Source organism: Cynocephalus volans, chromosome 5 (assembly GCF_027409185.1).
Source record: "Cynocephalus volans isolate mCynVol1 chromosome 5, mCynVol1.pri, whole genome shotgun sequence".
Taxonomy (NCBI): domain Eukaryota; kingdom Metazoa; phylum Chordata; class Mammalia; order Dermoptera; family Cynocephalidae; genus Cynocephalus; species Cynocephalus volans.
In genome coordinates, this window is record NC_084464.1 from 42584435 (window position 1) to 42601024 (window position 16590).

The window sequence follows — 16590 nt, forward strand, 5'->3', positions numbered from 1 at the left end:
GTAAATGTAGCATGCCAGACTGAACAAATGAAAGAAAGAGGGAATGATATGCTGTTGACTGGACCTAACAGGAATTAGAAACCATTCACTCAGCAAGTGAATGTGTGCCCAGCACTGTGTGACAAAATGTGTTTCTTTGGTAAGTGGAAAAGTAGGAGTAAGCCGTGCTTAAGGGCCAGGGGCCCTCTTCCGTCCAGCACCCTCATGATCCTTCCTACTTTTACCTCCTCTGGCACCAGGGCTTTTTTTGAATGTGTAAAAACCTCTTGTTTCTTCGTTCTGTAGATTTCCCAGGCCTTTGGCTTCAGGAAAGTAGAGCATAAGGTCTAGCTGGGTATAAATTGCACATAACCATCTCCCCAGCCTATCTGCATAAAAAGGCCAGTCTTCTGTCCTGAAAATGTTTAGCAGTTTTAAGATCCTCTCCTGCTGCACTAGCTCCTCCAGTCTCTACCTAATATAACTGATCAGGGGCTTGAGGAAGACTGGAAGGAATCCAACTCATTAAAGTACCCTGGGCTTGGATTGAGGGGGATGGGTTTACAAACAGGTGAGTCTGTGAGGCCACGGGGTGGCGCCAGAGTAAGGGCCACCGGAGAGCTGCTCAGGGCAGCAGTCGCGAGCCCGGGGACTACACTTCCCAGGAGACTTTGTGTAGGCGCCTGGGGCGGGGCCGTTCGAAAGGCGGGGCCTGCTTGCGGCTCGAGCTGCGCGGATGGCGGGGCCGGTGAAGGACCGCGAGGCCTTTCAAAGACTCAGCTTCTTGTACCAGGTGAGTCCGCCATGGGGGCCGAACTGGGCAGCAGTCCTGGTGTGGCCGGCCCCGGAGTAACTGCTGTCCTCTCCCAGGCCGCCCACTGTGTCCTTGCACAGGCTCCCGAGAACCAGGCGCTGGCGAGGTTTTACTGCCACACGGAGAGGACCATCGCGAAGCGGCTAGTCTTGCGGCAGTGAGACGGGCGGGGGTTCTGGCGTCGGGCGGGACGGGGAAGAACCGGAGAGGGAGTGCGGCAGCCCCGGACCACCTTCCCCCTCCACCCCCCAGGGACCCCTCGATGAAGAGGACCCTCTGTCGTGGCTGCTCTTCCCTCCTCATCCCGGGCCTTACCTGCACCCAGCGCCAGAGACGTGAGTGCTCCTGACGAGGTGGGATGATTGCGGGGCAAGTGGAGTTAGGGGAATGGAAGCTAAGCGACCCCTTCCTCACTTTAGATGAGTGTCAGGCGTGGGATTTCCAAGAGCCTTCTTTCTCCAGCTCTGGGTTAAGTTGTTAACTCCACTTGTACAAACTAAGGCTTGGCTTGGTTTTTTTTCCCCTATCTGAGCAGTAGAGAATGGTGTTGCCCTAAGAGGCAATCCCGCCCATGCATAGTAGATGTTATTTGGCATCATGAAGGATTTGATTCCCATCACCATTCGTTCATTAAACAAATATTTATTTTCTAAGATGTGTCACGTGTTTGTGCTAGATTCATTATTATTGAAATTACAGTCTGCTAGGACAGACTAGGAAACAATTAAAATAGTGTAGAAAAATGCTTTAATTGGGGAAGTAGAATGCTAAGTTACTTATGCTAGTGGTGGTGAGGTTCATGATAAGCAAAGGGAATGAGAGATGAACATTCTAGGCATGTGTGAGGACTCCTTGACAAGAGAGCTTGTGTTGCTGTCAAGGAAAGGAGAGTTCAGGAGGCTGGAGATTGAGGTGGACAGGGGCAAGACATGAGGCTGGAGAGGGAAATAGGCCAGATCTTGAAGAGTCTTGTTAGGGGGACTTTATCTTAAAGAATTACAAGAGATTGAGTGAGTTTATTCAGGGCTTTACACCATCAAATTTGCATTCAAATTGGGGGTGGGGGGAATTCCTACTGAAAAACAGTGGAGGCAGAACTGGGTGCAGGAGATCTTTTCTTCTAAACCTGGGCACTCTTCTTCCTTTTCCCACTGTTACCCAGGCCACAGGGGACAGTGCTGGACAGTACAGACCTGCCTAACATGCCAGCGCAGCCAACGGTTCCTCAACGATCCTGAACATCTGCTCTGGGGAGACCGGCCTGAGGCACAGCTGGGGAGCCAGGCAGGTGAGACATGGTAGAGAAAATGAAGGATACCCCAGGTGATAGGGACAATGGGGAATGTAGAGACAAAGAAAGCACATAGACAGGTTCTGGGTTGGTGTGAGATGTGCCACAGTTTAAAAAACTAATTCTGCTCCTCTGATTCTGTTCATCTACCCAGATCTCAAACCACCACAGCCCCTGCCAAACACAGCCCACCCCATTCCAGACCACCTTCCTGAGGAGAAGATACAACGTCAGAGCTCCAGTCACCAGTGATGGATTCACCCCATCTTCCAAATAAATAAAGTTCAATTCTCTTTTACTTTGAGTGATTCTGTTCTGTTGGTATTTCAACTCTTAATTCCATTTTCTTCTCTTTCTGTCTGTATTTCTTGTTCACCATCTTACCTCTCCTTTGTCTTTACCGTCTTTGTACTCATGCAGATTTAGACAGACTACTTGGCCCCACTAAGCAGCTCCCATTCCCAGGGTTATGGCACCAGTCACCCGTGATTCCGCAGTGCAATGTCATGTTTGGGACTCAAGGTTGAGAGTTTTCTGCAATGTTCTGAGACCTCTTAGGGTATTTCATGGTTCAGTATCCCTGACTGTTGACTAAAGCGCTGAACAGAATGCCAATGCCACTGCTGCTGTTTTTGAAAGAGGGGAAAATTATGGGGTGGTTCATATCCTCCAAGCCTACTCAGAATTGGTCATTTCCCAATCCCAGAATTGTCTTCTATAAAATTCTAATAAGGAGGGCTGGTTAGCTAGGTTGCTTAGAGCATGGTGTTGCTTACACCAAGGTCAAGGGTTTGGATCCCTGTACCGGCCAGCCACCAAAAAAATAAATAAAATTCTAATAAGGGAGAGGATGCAAAACTGAACTAACAAGGTCAAAGGTGTTAATAAAAGGACTCTGGCAGACATTATACAAGTATGCTCCATATGTAATCTCTAAAAGTTTTACTAAGAATCAGTAAACAACTGAAAAAAATTTTTTTGGCAGCTGGCCAGTATAGGGATCCAAACTCTTGACCTTGGTGTTACCACCACCACACTCACCCAAGTGAGATAACCAGCTAGCCCCCCAATTTTTTTTTTTTTTTTTATAACCTTATAGAGCCTACTTAAGGACAGAAGTCCCGGACTGACCTCTTTGCTAGCTGCCAGCTAATCAGGTTATCCCAGAAGTATACACAAAATTCACTTCCCAGAATGCAGTTTTCTTTCTTACCTTTCTTTTATAAATCCTGTTTCATTTATCTATTGCTGCATAAAAATCATTTCATAATGTGTGGCTTAAAACAACAGTGATTATTTCCCCTGAATATATGGGTTAGGAATTCTGAAAGGCTTGGCTGGGTGGATCTTCTCCATATGGAATTAAATTAGCTGGAGTCACACAGTTACATTTAGCTGGTGGCTGGGAGCTGGTCTGGAAGACCCAAGAAGCTTCACTTGCATGTCTAGCACCTCGTTGCTTCTCCATGTGGCTTTGTTACCTAGCTAGCTTTGACATCCTCACAGCCTTGACGTCTTTACAGCATTGCTGTCTCAAGGTTGTTGGACTTCTTACATGCCTTCTGGCTTCCACAGAGAACAATTCCAAGAAGTCAAACCCCAATGTGCAAGTTCTTATCAAGACTCTTTTGGTATCAGGCTTGCTAATGTCCCCTTCACCAAAGCAAAGCACATGGCCAAGGCCAGATTCAATGTGGAAAGGGCTATGTACCAGGATGTGAATATTGGGAGGTTCATTGGTTCCCTGGGGGCCACCTATGTAACAATCTATCACATCCCTATTTTGCCTTTATCCTTGACTTGGTCTCTCCACCGACTGTTTTACATGTCAGTAAACCATTTGCATAGAAAATACTAAATAGTGTGCAAGTAACTAAACGTTTCTGAGTTATTCTTTAACAGTTTATTCCTGGAAATAGTACCTACCTGCCTGACTCAACTGTGGAGTCAACAGAAGTGTGTGGTCTGAAGGTACGCCTCATGCATATTTGCACCCTCTGCATCCTCAGCTCACCTTCGTTGGCTCCTCCAGCAAGTCTCATTTCTGGTGATTGACCTCTGGTTCTTGCTCGCTAACTCTGATTCTTGGCAAAGTTTGTTTTGAATTATGTTATGGTTGCTCATGACTAAACATGTCTACAGTGGGATAGCACTGGGGGAACTTTGAGTTTTTATTTCATAGCTCAATTATTACATGATTCCTCTCATGTGGGAGATCGTCGGAGTCATGTCCCAGTGGGGAGGCAGACAAAACAGAATCTGGAATATGGTTCACTTTTGAGTCTTTATGGTTTGTTCATTTGTTGTATGTTTCCATCCATATAAGTTCCTTTAACTCTAAAGATCATAGCCCTCTTCCTCCTTACAAAACTCTCCTTTTTCATGTTTACTTATATATATATTACATGATTTCATGTACATATGTCATGTATAACATATATGTAACATGATCATTGTTAATACGAAGTTACTTCCAAAAGTTCGTGGGAAAATGGAATTAATAGAAATTAACTGAAGACGCTGTGTATATGCAAAAATAGATTTCCTATAGCAAAAATGAAAAGAAACCAATATATCCCCAGTACGCAATAGCTTTCTTGAATGTTTCTAAGCAATTCAGTTATTCAAAATTCATGGCCTTGGCCTTTCAGAACTCTTTAAGTGAAAATTAAACATATATGAAAATTAAACATAAACAAAAAGTTCATTGAAAAATAGAATTAAAAGATAATACAAGTCATTCCATTAACTTTTTGAACTATCCTCATGTATATATAGCTCTGTAATAGAATCCTAGACTGTGTCTCCTTGTGGGCCTGTAAGAATGTATGGAGTATGTAGCCATAAATACAAGTTAGATTCTAGATTTTTGTATATGGAAATTCCCTGATGAAAGCCATTCTGGTTTGTTTATTCTGGTTTCTTTTCATCCCTTTAGCTTGCCTGCACCAGTCTACACTCACCAGTGATATACCAGGGTTTCTCTTTCCTTACATGTTTGGTTGATTTTAACCGGTGTATTAGTCCATTTTGTGTTGCTAAAACAGAATACCTGAGACTGGGTAATTTGTAAAGAGCAGAGGTTTATTTGGCTTATGATTCTGGGACAGCTGCATCTGGCACGGGCCTCAGGCTGCTTCTGCTCATGGTGGAAAGCAGCAGGTATAAGCAGGTCACATGGTGAGAGGAAGGAAGAGAGAGAGGGGAGGTGCCAGGGTCTTTTAAACAACCAGCTCTCACGGGAACTAACAGAGCGAGACCTCACTCAGGCCCCCTTCCCTAGGGAGAGCATTAAACCATTCATGAGGGATCTGCATCCATGACTCAAAACAGCTCCTAACACTGCCACACTGGGGATCAGATTTCCACATGAGTTTTGGCAGGGACAACACATCCAAACTCCATCATTCCGTCCCTGCCCCCCCCCAAACTCATGTCCCTCTCACACACAAAATACAATCATCCCATCCCAACAGTCCCAAAAGTCTTACCTTGTTACAGCACCAACTTAAAAGTCCAAAGTCTCATCTGAGACCAAAAGCAAACGTCCTTCCAGCTGTGAACCTGTAAAAATCAAAAATCTATCTACTTCCTAGTTACAATGGTGGAACAGACACTGGGTACACATTCCCATTCCAAAAGGGAGGAATAGGCCTAAAGAAAGGAGAAATGGGCCCCAAACAAGTCTGAAACACAGGAGGGCAGACATTAAGTCTTAAAGCTCCGAAATAATCTTCTTTAACAAGTCCTGCATCCTGGGCACAATGGGGCATCTGAACCCCTAAAGCCTCGGGCAGCCTTGCTCCCACAGCTCTGCCAGGCACAATCCACTGGGCAGCTCTTCCAGGCCTGCGTTGCACGTTGCCAGTGGACTTACACTTCTGGGGCCCTGGAGGCAGCCCCACTGCCTTGGCTCTATGAGACATTTCCCTGGTGGGGGCTCTGTGTGGGGGCTCTGACCCCACTTTTCTGCTTGGCATTGCTCTAGTAGATGGCCTCTGTGGTGGCTCCACCCCTGCAGCAAGTCTCTGCCTGTGCCCCCAGGCTTTTCCATACATCCTCTGAAATCTGGGTGGAGGCTGCCATGCCTCCATTGCTCTCATATCCTGCCTGCCTGCAGACTTAACAGGACATAGACACCACCAAGGTTTTGGGCTTGTGCTCTCCAGAGCTGCTGTGCAAACCACACTTACGGCCACTTGAGGCAGGGCTGCCCCAGCCAGAGCAGCTGGGATGCAGGGAGCAGTTTCCCAAGGGCAGTGTCACCCCAGGTCTGTCCTCTGGAACAACTCGGGCCTCTTAGGCCTCCAGGTCTGTGATGGGAGGGGCGCCCTTCCAGACTTCTGAAATGCCTTCAGGGCCTTTCTCCCATTGTCTTGGCTATTAGCATCTGGCTGCCTCATCACCAAGCTAATGTCTTCAGCAACCACTTTATCTACCTCACCCTTGTGGTTTTTCTCTTGCCCTCTGCTTCTCTACTACATTGCCAGGCTGCAAGTTTTCCAAATCTTTACACTCTGCTTCCCTTTTAAATTCTGGCTTTGCATCATGCCTTTCCTGCCATAACTCAGCATAGACTGTTGCGAAGAGCTATGCAGCTTCCTTAATGCTTTGCTGGTTGGAAATTTCTTCTGCCAAACATTCTGGTTCACAATTCTTAAGTCCCACCTTCCACAAAGTCTAAGGGCATGGACACAATGCAGCCAAGTTCCTTGCCAGTTCATAGCAAGGGTGGTCTTTGCCCCAGTTTCCAATAAACTCCTTCTTATTTCTATCTGAGACCTCCTTAAAATGGTCTTCACTGTTCCTACGTCTATCAGCATTCTGGTCACCACCATTTAAACAATCTTTAAAACTTTCCCTGGTTCTTGTCTCCTAAACTTTCACTAGCATCTAGGCTTTTTCTAGCCTGTTCCTCCAAATTCCTCCAGCCTCTCCTCAACACCCAATTCCAAAGCTGCTTCCACATTTTCAAGTATTTGTTACAAGCAACACCCCAACTCTCTGGTAACAATTTTCTGTATTAGTAATTTTCTGTATTAGTCCTTTATGTGTTTCTGTAACAGAATATCTGAGACTGGGTGATTATAAAGAAAAATGAAATTTATTGCTTACACTTTCTGAGGCTAGTTAAGTCCAAAGTCCATCTGGTGGTGGCAACAGTGACCCAGTGGTCTCATATTGCAAGATGGTGGAAGCAGAGAGAGCAGAGAGACAGACTCTCCTCTTCTTTTAAAGCCCTCAGAACCTCGTCCCTGACCACCATTTTTAATCCATTCACCTCTCCCTGGTCCTACAATCCAATCACTTCTTCAAGGCTCCACCTTTTAATTACCATAATAGGACTTCCCTCTTAACAGTAACAGTGGGGGGCTAAGTTTCTAATACATAAAACTTGGGGGACACAATTCAAGCTTCAGTGAGTTTTGAGGGGACATAATTCAATCCACTACAACCAGCTTCCTAATCTTTGTCACAATCTGATGAGTATCAGTTGTTTCCCTGTGTTGTTTTAACTTGCATTTCTCTGATTACCAGTGATGCTATGAAACTCTTCAGATAATTCATCAGTCATTCATTTTCCCCTTCTTTGAATTGCTTGTTCAGATACTTTCCATTTTCATTGGATTTCATGAAATTTTTCTTTTTGATTTGCAATGTGTTTGTGTTCCCTCAAATTTATAGATTGAAATCCTGACCCTCAATGTGATATTTGAAGGTGGAGACTTTGGGAGGTAATTAGGTTTAGATGAGGTCATAAGGGTGGAGCCTCCATGATGAGATTAGTGTCTTTATAAGAAGAGGAAGAGAGATCAGAGCTCTCTTTCTCTCACTGCCATGTGAGGACATAGCAAGAAGGTGGCTGTCTGCTAGCCAGAAAGAGATCTCACCAGGGAATCTGGTGGCACCTTGATCTTGGACTTTCCAGCCTCCAGAACTGTGAGAAATAAATGTCTGTTGTATAAGCCACCCAGTGTGTGGTATTTTGTTATAGTAGCCTGTGCTGACTAAGACCCAGGGTTTTGGGTTTGTTTGTTTGTTTTCCTACAATGGAAAATAATTATTTTAGAGTTCTTGCTGGCATATTTGTGTCTTTAATACATATGAGGTTACCTGTGGTTAACAAGACAAGTGAATGCCTCATCTCCAACCTATGCTGAAGTCTTCCATCTGCCTGGCCTGGAGCTTCTTATGAAGCCACAGCCCCGGGCAGTCATCAGGGGCAATATTTTCAATAAACAGGCTGGCTTCAATCCAGCACTTGCCAGTCCTAAAGTCCAGCATGTCAGAAGCGCCAGCCTCTCTCACTGCTTTCTGTTCCTATTCCACCTGTGGCAGAGAATGGTGTTTATCTTGTCCTTGAGTTTTATCTTGTCCCATGACTTTTCTCTTTTTATATTTTTATTATTATTGCTGTGTGTTTGGGGAAGAGGGCCTTCGCCCAAGTGTGAATTTATTCTGTTATCCTGACCAAAGCTATCATTTAGGTTCTTGTTCTGCTGTGTGGTAGGTCATGTCTTAGCCCAGGGGACTTCTCCCAGAACACCACTGAAAAGGAGTGATGGGGGGTGGGTGAAGAAATGAAGAGACCAACGTTCAGACTCAGTTGGAGCATGCTTTTAAGGCTTTCCCAGATTAAGCAGTATGAGGCCATTCGTTGGTTCAATCTGTCTTGGTTTCACAGTAGCAGAAAGGGCTCTGGCCTAGAATCCCAATAACTGGGGCTCAATCTAGGCCCTGACATTGGCTAGCTGTGTGACTTTAGACAAGTTAGTCCAACTGTCTGCCTTATTTTGATTAGGTAATACATGCACATAGTAGAAAATTCAAAAAGTACACAAATAGATACTGTGAGGAGTTAATTTGCCTCCCACCCTCATTCCCCAGCCATCCATTTCCTCTCCCGCAGACAAATACTGTAGAAAACATTCTGGATATTTTTATGAACATATACAAACAAATAAGTTTGTATCGATTTAAATTTTCCTTTTATACAAATAGCAGAACCTTATATATGTTCATACATTGCTTTTTTATTTAGCAATAGAATTTGGTGTTCTTACCATTTCAGTTCTTAAGGATCAGCTTCATTATTTTTCACAGCTGCATAATATTCTGTTATGTGGGCATGCCATAATTTAGTTAACTTACTCCCTGTTAATAGATATTTAGATTCTTTTGAATGTTTTGCTCATAAGCAATATGTACAGCTGATCTATGGCTACACATCCAGCATGGATGAGTCTTCAAAACATACTACTCTGCAAAAAAAGACAGATACACAAGAATACCTACTGTGTAATTCCATTTACATAGTGTTTAAAAACAATAAAAAATGAATATTCATACACACATATGGTTTACTGTTTAGGGATCTATATTTAGGTGGGAAAACTGAAAATAAAGCAAGAAAATATTGCCATAAAATTTAAGGTAGTGGTTAATTGGGAGAGGGGTGTGATTGCTAGAGCAGAGGTTTTTGGGCTACTAGCAATGTTTAATTTCTCAATTAAGGTAGCGGTTACATTGTGTGTACATTTCATTTAACTGTATTTCCTTGCATTTATGTCATGTTATTTTTCACAATAAAAAGAACTTTAAGATGAAGAGAAAAAAGAATGCTACACAATATTTTTGCTCATATTTTGTTTTACACCAGGGTCTGTATCCACATGATAAATTCCTAAAGTTTGAATTGCTAGATAAAATACGTTTACATTGAAATTTTGATGAAAAATGCCCAATTGCCTTTCATGGAAGTTATATCAATTTACTCCCATACCAACCATGCTCAACAGTGTCTGATTACCTCACCTTCACCAATACAGTGAGGCATTATCAAACCTTTGGTCTTTGCCCACCAGATAAATGGCGTTTAATTCTGGGGTTTTGGGGGTTTCCTATTTTAGGGCCCTAAAAGTTTTATTTATAAAAATGTGTATAGAAGTAACTCTTTCAAGTGGTTACGTTCAAATGGATGGGAAACTCCTTTATAAAAAGTCAAGGACTACACAAATGTAATTTATGTACTTTGTCTACCAAACTGTGTCTCATATCTACTTATACTTTAAATTGGCCCATCCTATGTCCATACTTTATTTCCTAAAATGAAAGAGCGTTAATTTCTCTCACCCAAAATGCCCTTGCAGTGCTTCAAGAGAAACTTTTGCAAGGATGGGGGAGGGGGACAGGTAGACTAAAAAGGTGTGTGGTGAGTGAGCACCATGTTTTGGGAAGGTTAAAGCTCCTGAGACAGTAACCTGGACAGATACTGCAGCAAGCTTGCCAGCTCCAGGCTCTTAGCACCCACTTTCTGATAAAAGCAGCTGCACTCACCTCTTCCTTTTACTCCCACCTCCTACATTCTTGGGCATCAAATGTGACTGCTTCAGAGCAGAGAGGCAGTGCAGCCTAAGAAAAACTTCTAAGAATTCCTTGGCCTTGAGGTCCTTTGCCTGGAGCCAAAAGAGAGTCCAATGCCTAGGGAGAATATGGTGTAAGAATCTCCTTATTGGGTGTCTGAGTATTTTGGAGTAGGAGTGGGGGGCTGATGTAGTTCGGATGTGTTGTCCCCTCCAGAACTCGTGAAAATTTGATTTCCAATGTGGCAATGTTGGAAACTGATTGAGTCATGGGGGTGGATCCTTCATGAATGGATTAATGCTCTCCCTGGGGGAGGGGGGATTAATGAGTGAGTTCTCGCTCTATTAGTTCCGGCGAGAGCTCATTGCTTAAAAAGACCCTGGCACTTTCTCTCTCTCGCTTGTTTCCTCTCTCTTGCTTCCTGTCACCATGTGATCTGCTTGTACCCGCTGGTTGCCTGCCACTTTCTGCCATGAGTAGAAGCAGCCTGAGGCCCGTGCCAGATGCAGCTGTCCCAGAATCATAAGCCTAATAAACCTCTCTTCTTTATAAATTACCCAGTCTCAGGTGTTTCTGTTATAGCATCACAAAACGGGCTAAAACAGAAAATTGGTACCAGAAGTGGGGTGTTGCTATACAGATACTTGAAAATGTGGATGCAGCTTTGGTACTGGGTAATGGGCAAAGGTTGGAGGAGTTTGGAGGATTTAGAAGAAAAGAAAAAGATGAGGGGAAGTTTGAAATGTCTTAGAGACTCATGTGGTGGTGAGCAGAATGCTGATAGAAATGTGGACAGTTAAGGCCATGCAGATGATGAGGTTTCAGATAGAAATGAGGAACTTATTGGGAATTGGAGAAAAGATAACCCTTGCTACACCATAGCAAGGAAGCTGGCTGCATTGTGTCCATGCCCTTGGACTTTGTGGAAGTTTGAACTTAAGAGTTGTGAACCGGAGCATTTGGCCAAAGAAATTTCCAAGCAGCAAAGCATTCAGGAAGCTGCATGGCTACTTCTAACAGCCTACTCTGAGTTACGGGGGCAAAGGCATAATGTAAAGCCAGAATTTAAAATGGAAGCAGAGCATAAAGATTTGGAAACTTTGCAGCCTGGCCATGAAGTAAAGAAGCAGAGGGCCGGAGAACAATGCAAGGGTGAAGCAGATAGACTGGTTACTAAAGACATTATCTTAGTGGTGAGGCAGCCAGATGCTAATAGCGGAGAAAATGAGAGGAAAACCCTGCAGGCATTTGAGAAGTCTGGATGGGTGCCCCACCCATCACAGGCCCTGAGGCCTAGAAGGACTGAGTTATCCCAGAAGACAGACCTGGGGCACAGCTGCCCTCGGGAACCTGTTCCCTGCATCCCAGCTGCTCCGGCTGGAGCGGCCCCAAGTGTGGTTCGTGCAGCAGCCCTGGAGAGTAGAGGCCCGAGACCTCGGTGGCGTCCACATTGTGTTAAGTCTGTAGGCCGGCAGGACGTGAGAGCAGTGGAGTCACGGCAGCCTCCACCCAGATTCCAGAGGATGTATGGAAAAGCCTGGAAGCCCAGGCAGAGAGCTGCTGCAGGGGTGGAGCCACTGCAGAGGTCATCTACTAGAGCAATGCTGGGCATAAAAGTGGGGTCAGTGCCCCCACAGAAAGCCCCCACCAGAGAAATGTCTAGTAGAGCCAAGGTAGCAGGGTGGCCACCAGGACCCCAGAACTTCGGAACCACTGGTAACGTGCAACACAGGCCTGGAAAAGCCACAGGCACCAGTGTGGCCCGCTGGGCTGTGCCTGGCAGAGCTGTGAGAACAAGGCTGCCTGATGCTTTGGGGGCCCAGATGCGCCAGTGTGCCCAGGACGCAGGACTTGGAGTCAAAGAAGATTCCTGTGGAGCTTTAAGATTTAACATCTGTCCTGCTGGATTTCGGACTTGTTTGGGACCTGTTTTTCCTTTCTTCTGGCCTATTCCTCCCTTTTGGAATGGGTATATGTACCCAATGCCTGTTCCACCATTGTATCTTGGCAGTAGATAAATTTGGTTTTGTTTTTACAGGTTCAAAGCTGGAAGGACTTTTGCTTTTGGTCTAAGATGAGACTTTGGACTTTGGACTTTTAAGTTGGTGCTGGAGCAAGCTAAGACTTTTGGGACTGTTGGGATGGAATGATTCTACTTTGTATATGAGAGTGACATGAGTTTTGGGGGGCCAGGGGCGGAATGATGGAGTTTGGATGTGTTGTCCCCTCCAGAACTCGTGGAAATTTGATCTCCAATGTGGCAGTATTGGAAACTGATTGAGTCATGGGGGCGGATCCTTCATGAATGGATTAATGCTCTCCCTGGGGGAGGGGGGATTAATGAGTGAGTTCTCGCTCTATTAGTTCCCGCGAGAGCTCATTGCTTAAAAAGACCCTGGCACCTTCTCTCTTTCTCTTGCTTCCTCTCTCTTGCTTCCTGTCGCCATGTGATCTGCTTGTACCTGCTGGTTGCCTGCCACATTCCACCATGAGTAGAAGCAGCCTGAGGCCCATGCCAGATGCAGCTATCCCAGAATCGTAAGCCTAATAAACCTCTCTTCTTTATAAATTACCCAGTCTTAGGTGTTTCTGTTATAGCAACACAAAACAGACTAAAACAGGGGGCCTGCTACTGAGCGGAGGGCTTGGCTTGAACTGCACCCCACCCCAAATTCTGCCCTTCCTCAGGTCCTAATCCAAATGAGTACAAACAGAGATTGAGTTTGAGGTGGACAGTGGAACAGCATGATGATTACAAAATTGACAGCAATCACATATGATGAGTTGCAATTGCTTCTATTTTCTATCATTCACTATTTTCTGCAAATACCACTTTTGCCTAAATATATTTAAAGAAAAAAGTTATATCTCCACTCTGAATTAACAACTAGTATTTTTCTAATACACATTAAAATAAATAAAGGTTTGGCCAGTTGTCTCAGTTAGAGCACAGCCTTATAATACCAAGGTCATGGGTTTGGATCCCTGTACTGGCCTGGCCAGCTGCTAATAAAATAAATAAGGAGCTGATGATCTGTTAATATAAACAAAAAAACTAAATTAAAATGAATTTGTCATTCTGCCAAATAAAGATGCCTTCCACAACACCAGTGAGACTCATCCTCCTCTGTAGGAAATCCAACTCTGAATGATGCCTCGGCTCTCTCTACACAGCAGTTCTCAACTGCACCCCCACTCTGCCCCACCCCTGGGACATGTGGCAATGTCTGGACACATTTTTGGGTTGTCACAATCAGGGAAGTGGTGGTGTTATAGGCATCTAGTGAGTAGAGGCTGGGAATGTTGCTAAACATCCTACAATTCACAGGATGACCTTCACAACAAAGAATTGTCTGGCCCAAAAAGTCAATAGTGCTGAGGTTGGGAACTCCTACTCTACACAGATCCTCTGAGCCTGACACTCCAGGCAGGCTTCCTCCCTTATAACACCCACAACACCCTCAAAAATCACTGTGATCACCCTTATTACACTGCAAGGTCATTCTGTTAACTGTTCGTCTCCTCTTCAAAACTGAGCTTTTGGAGAGTGGGGTCTCTGTCTGATCCCACTGTTTTGAAATTTCGTGTTTCATGCCTTATTCATATTTTTCTCAACACTTGAACCTTGCCTGGCACATGTTATAAATGACTGTCAGAAGCATGAATTTAGTTTTAAGATTCCTAGGAAACGGCAGAAGTTAGCAACGAGTACTGAGAAGAAGAGAAGGTTATTATTCATGAAGTTCTCCCTTGCATCACACTGGACCTTCCTAAAATGCCAGTGTGATGGTAACATGATTACATCCTTTTTTTTTTTTTTTTTTTAATTTTTTGCTGGCCAGTACAGGGATCAGAGCTACCCCTTAGTGTTACAACTACACTCTAACCAACTGAGCTAACTACCAGATTACATCCATTTTATACATAAGCAAATTAACGCTTAGATAATTTACATGATGTGTCCAAGATTTCATGATTGGACAGAGGGAAGGTTGAATCTGACTTTATAAGCCTAGTTCTCTTTTTACTATTCAAAGATTGCCTACTGGGCTGGCCAGTTAGCTCAGCTGGTTAGAACCGTGGTGCTGATAACATCTAGGTCAAGGGTTCGGATCCCCATACCGGCCAGCTGCCAAAAACAAAACACAAAACAAAGATTGCCCCCTGAATATATTTCTATTAAATGGACACAAAATCTTTCCTTCTTGCCTTCTGAGATATTGTTATTGTTAAAACGTTATTAGGGGAGTTGAAATCCAAATTGTAAAGAAAATGGATGAGGCCCTGTGATAAAACTTTTCAACAAATACTAGAAAAATGGAAACAAAACTTACTGATGTATGAAAGAAAGCAGAGGAAACCGCAGCTCATGAACGTTATAGGAGTGTGCAGTAGCAGAGAAAACCAATCAACCTGCTAAAATAGACCCCAGAGCAAATCCTCCTGCTCTCCCCTCCCTCCTGCCTCCTCCTCCCACTCCTCTTCCCCTCTTCGGAAGACTCCACCCTTCACCGAGGCTACCAACCAAATCCTCCAGAGGGGGCGGTCCGGGGTCGAGGAGTTGCAGATCGGTCTCCCCAAGTTCCCAGGTCACAAATCCTGGCGGAAACGCTGACCCCGCATCCCTCCCGTCGGGACCCCACGCTCTGCCCCAGTGAAATCCGATCCTGGCGACTGTGAAATCCACCGCGCGGTTCCAGCCCGCCGTACCTTTCCTTCCACCCGCCTCCGAAGTCTGGACGCCAACCCCCGCAGGTTGTGCCAAAGCTTACCAAGCTCCATTCAGTCACAGTGTTATTTTTTCCAATTTAAAATTAATTTATTATCCATGTATGGAAAATAACTGATACACTCAGAACACTGTTCTAATTATACATAGATTTTAAAAGGAAGCAAAACGTCATGTGACATTTTCTGTGAAAGTAACGCTACCGAATTACAAATCAAATTACGTCTTAGACGATCTACTAAAGAGGAAAAGCCTTGCCAGATGCACTTTCCCAGCAGGATGCAAACCTCCTTCAACAAACACCAAGTCAACCTGTGAGTGTTGAAACATAGTACAATGGGAGTTTTCTATATAATCAAACCAAATTAAGATTTTCTACTGTATTTTCAAGATCACTACCTAAGTAGGACATCTGCTAAGTGACAGCTATCAAAAATCCTTTAAGAAACTATAAAATGAGCAGATATTCTGGTGACATGTGTTTCTAGAAAGCACAGTCACAAAACCACGTTAGGTAGTACACAGATAAAGCGGAAGTTGTCAATGTGGAGTATAAATATAAAGGATTTTGCTTACAAAAAAATATATTTCAATATCCCAATATGCAACATTTTAGTACAAATTGAAGTGTAAACAACTTGTTTCTAATAAATTACTCAAATTTTACTCTGATAAATTATGGATAAGGTTATATTTAAATAGCAAATGAACTGGAGAGCTTAATGTGAAGCTTGATATTTGTAACAAAAACATTTTCTATAAATGCAGGAGAAAAGTGCTTAATGGAAACAACCACCCTGAATAAAATAGCATTTCTTCCCACCGTAAACAAAACAAAACAAAAACCCCACTTGCTGCATTTCACCTTAGAATACACTATATTGGCTGGCCAGTTCTCTGTTGGTTAAAGCACGTCCTTATAACACCAAGTTCATGGGTTTGGATCCCTGTACAGACCAGCTGCAATATATATATATATATATTAATTGGGTTTACTTTTTAGCAGGAAATGTTTCCAAACTCAAAATGCGGTAGTCTTTTTAATAACTTAAGGGCCACTATCAAAAATTATTTTTTTTCAAGAAGAAAAATTGCTATAACTCCTACTGCTCTTAAAACTACCTAGTTTGCTTTGAGTCTAAGAGCCATTGTGGAAAACTGATTTATTTCCTACTTTGGCTGATTTGTGAATTTTTTAGGTGCTGTAAATCTGCTCCATCCAACAGGAGTCTGCAGCATTTGCTGAAAAAACTATTTCTGTGGTGCCTGATGAGGGACTTATGCTTTTAGCAATTGCATAGGTAGATGTGTCTCTCCGTAGAGCCTTCAGTGCTTCCCAATTCAAACTCCCCAGGCCAGGAGTAAACTCTGAGATGAACCACGGGTGTCCTGTGGCTAAGGGCTGTGAACCCC

At 43.9% G+C, this 16590-nt stretch overlaps 1 protein-coding gene across 2 annotated transcripts; it reads left to right on the top strand.

Moving 5' to 3' along the window:
- Positions 1-692: 692 nt before the first annotated feature.
- Positions 693-2382, top strand: RPP21 (ribonuclease P/MRP subunit p21). 2 transcript variants are annotated; one of them, XM_063096381.1, is made up of 5 exons: positions 693-772; positions 850-950; positions 1007-1128; positions 1956-2081; positions 2239-2382. In XM_063096381.1, the coding sequence occupies exons 1-5, from the start codon at positions 716-718 to the stop codon at positions 2334-2336; spliced, it is 504 nt and encodes a 167-aa protein (XP_062952451.1). In that variant the 5' UTR covers positions 693-715; the 3' UTR covers positions 2337-2382. The 2 variants fall into 2 exon arrangements, with proteins under 2 accessions (XP_062952451.1, XP_062952450.1); XM_063096380.1 differs by having other exon boundaries at positions 1046-1128.
- The last annotated feature ends 14208 nt before the right edge of the window (positions 2383-16590 follow it).

Coding starts and splice junctions, on each gene's coding strand:
- RPP21 (XM_063096381.1), top strand. CDS start 716: ATGGCGGGGCCGGTGAAGGACCGCGAGGCCTTTCAAAGACTCAGCTTC. Junction 1,129..1,955: donor CTGCACCCAGCGCCAGAGAC/GTGAGTGCTCCT, acceptor ACTGTTACCCAG/GCCACAGGGGACAGTGCTGG. Junction 2,082..2,238: donor ACAGCTGGGGAGCCAGGCAG/GTGAGACATGGT, acceptor TCATCTACCCAG/ATCTCAAACCACCACAGCCC.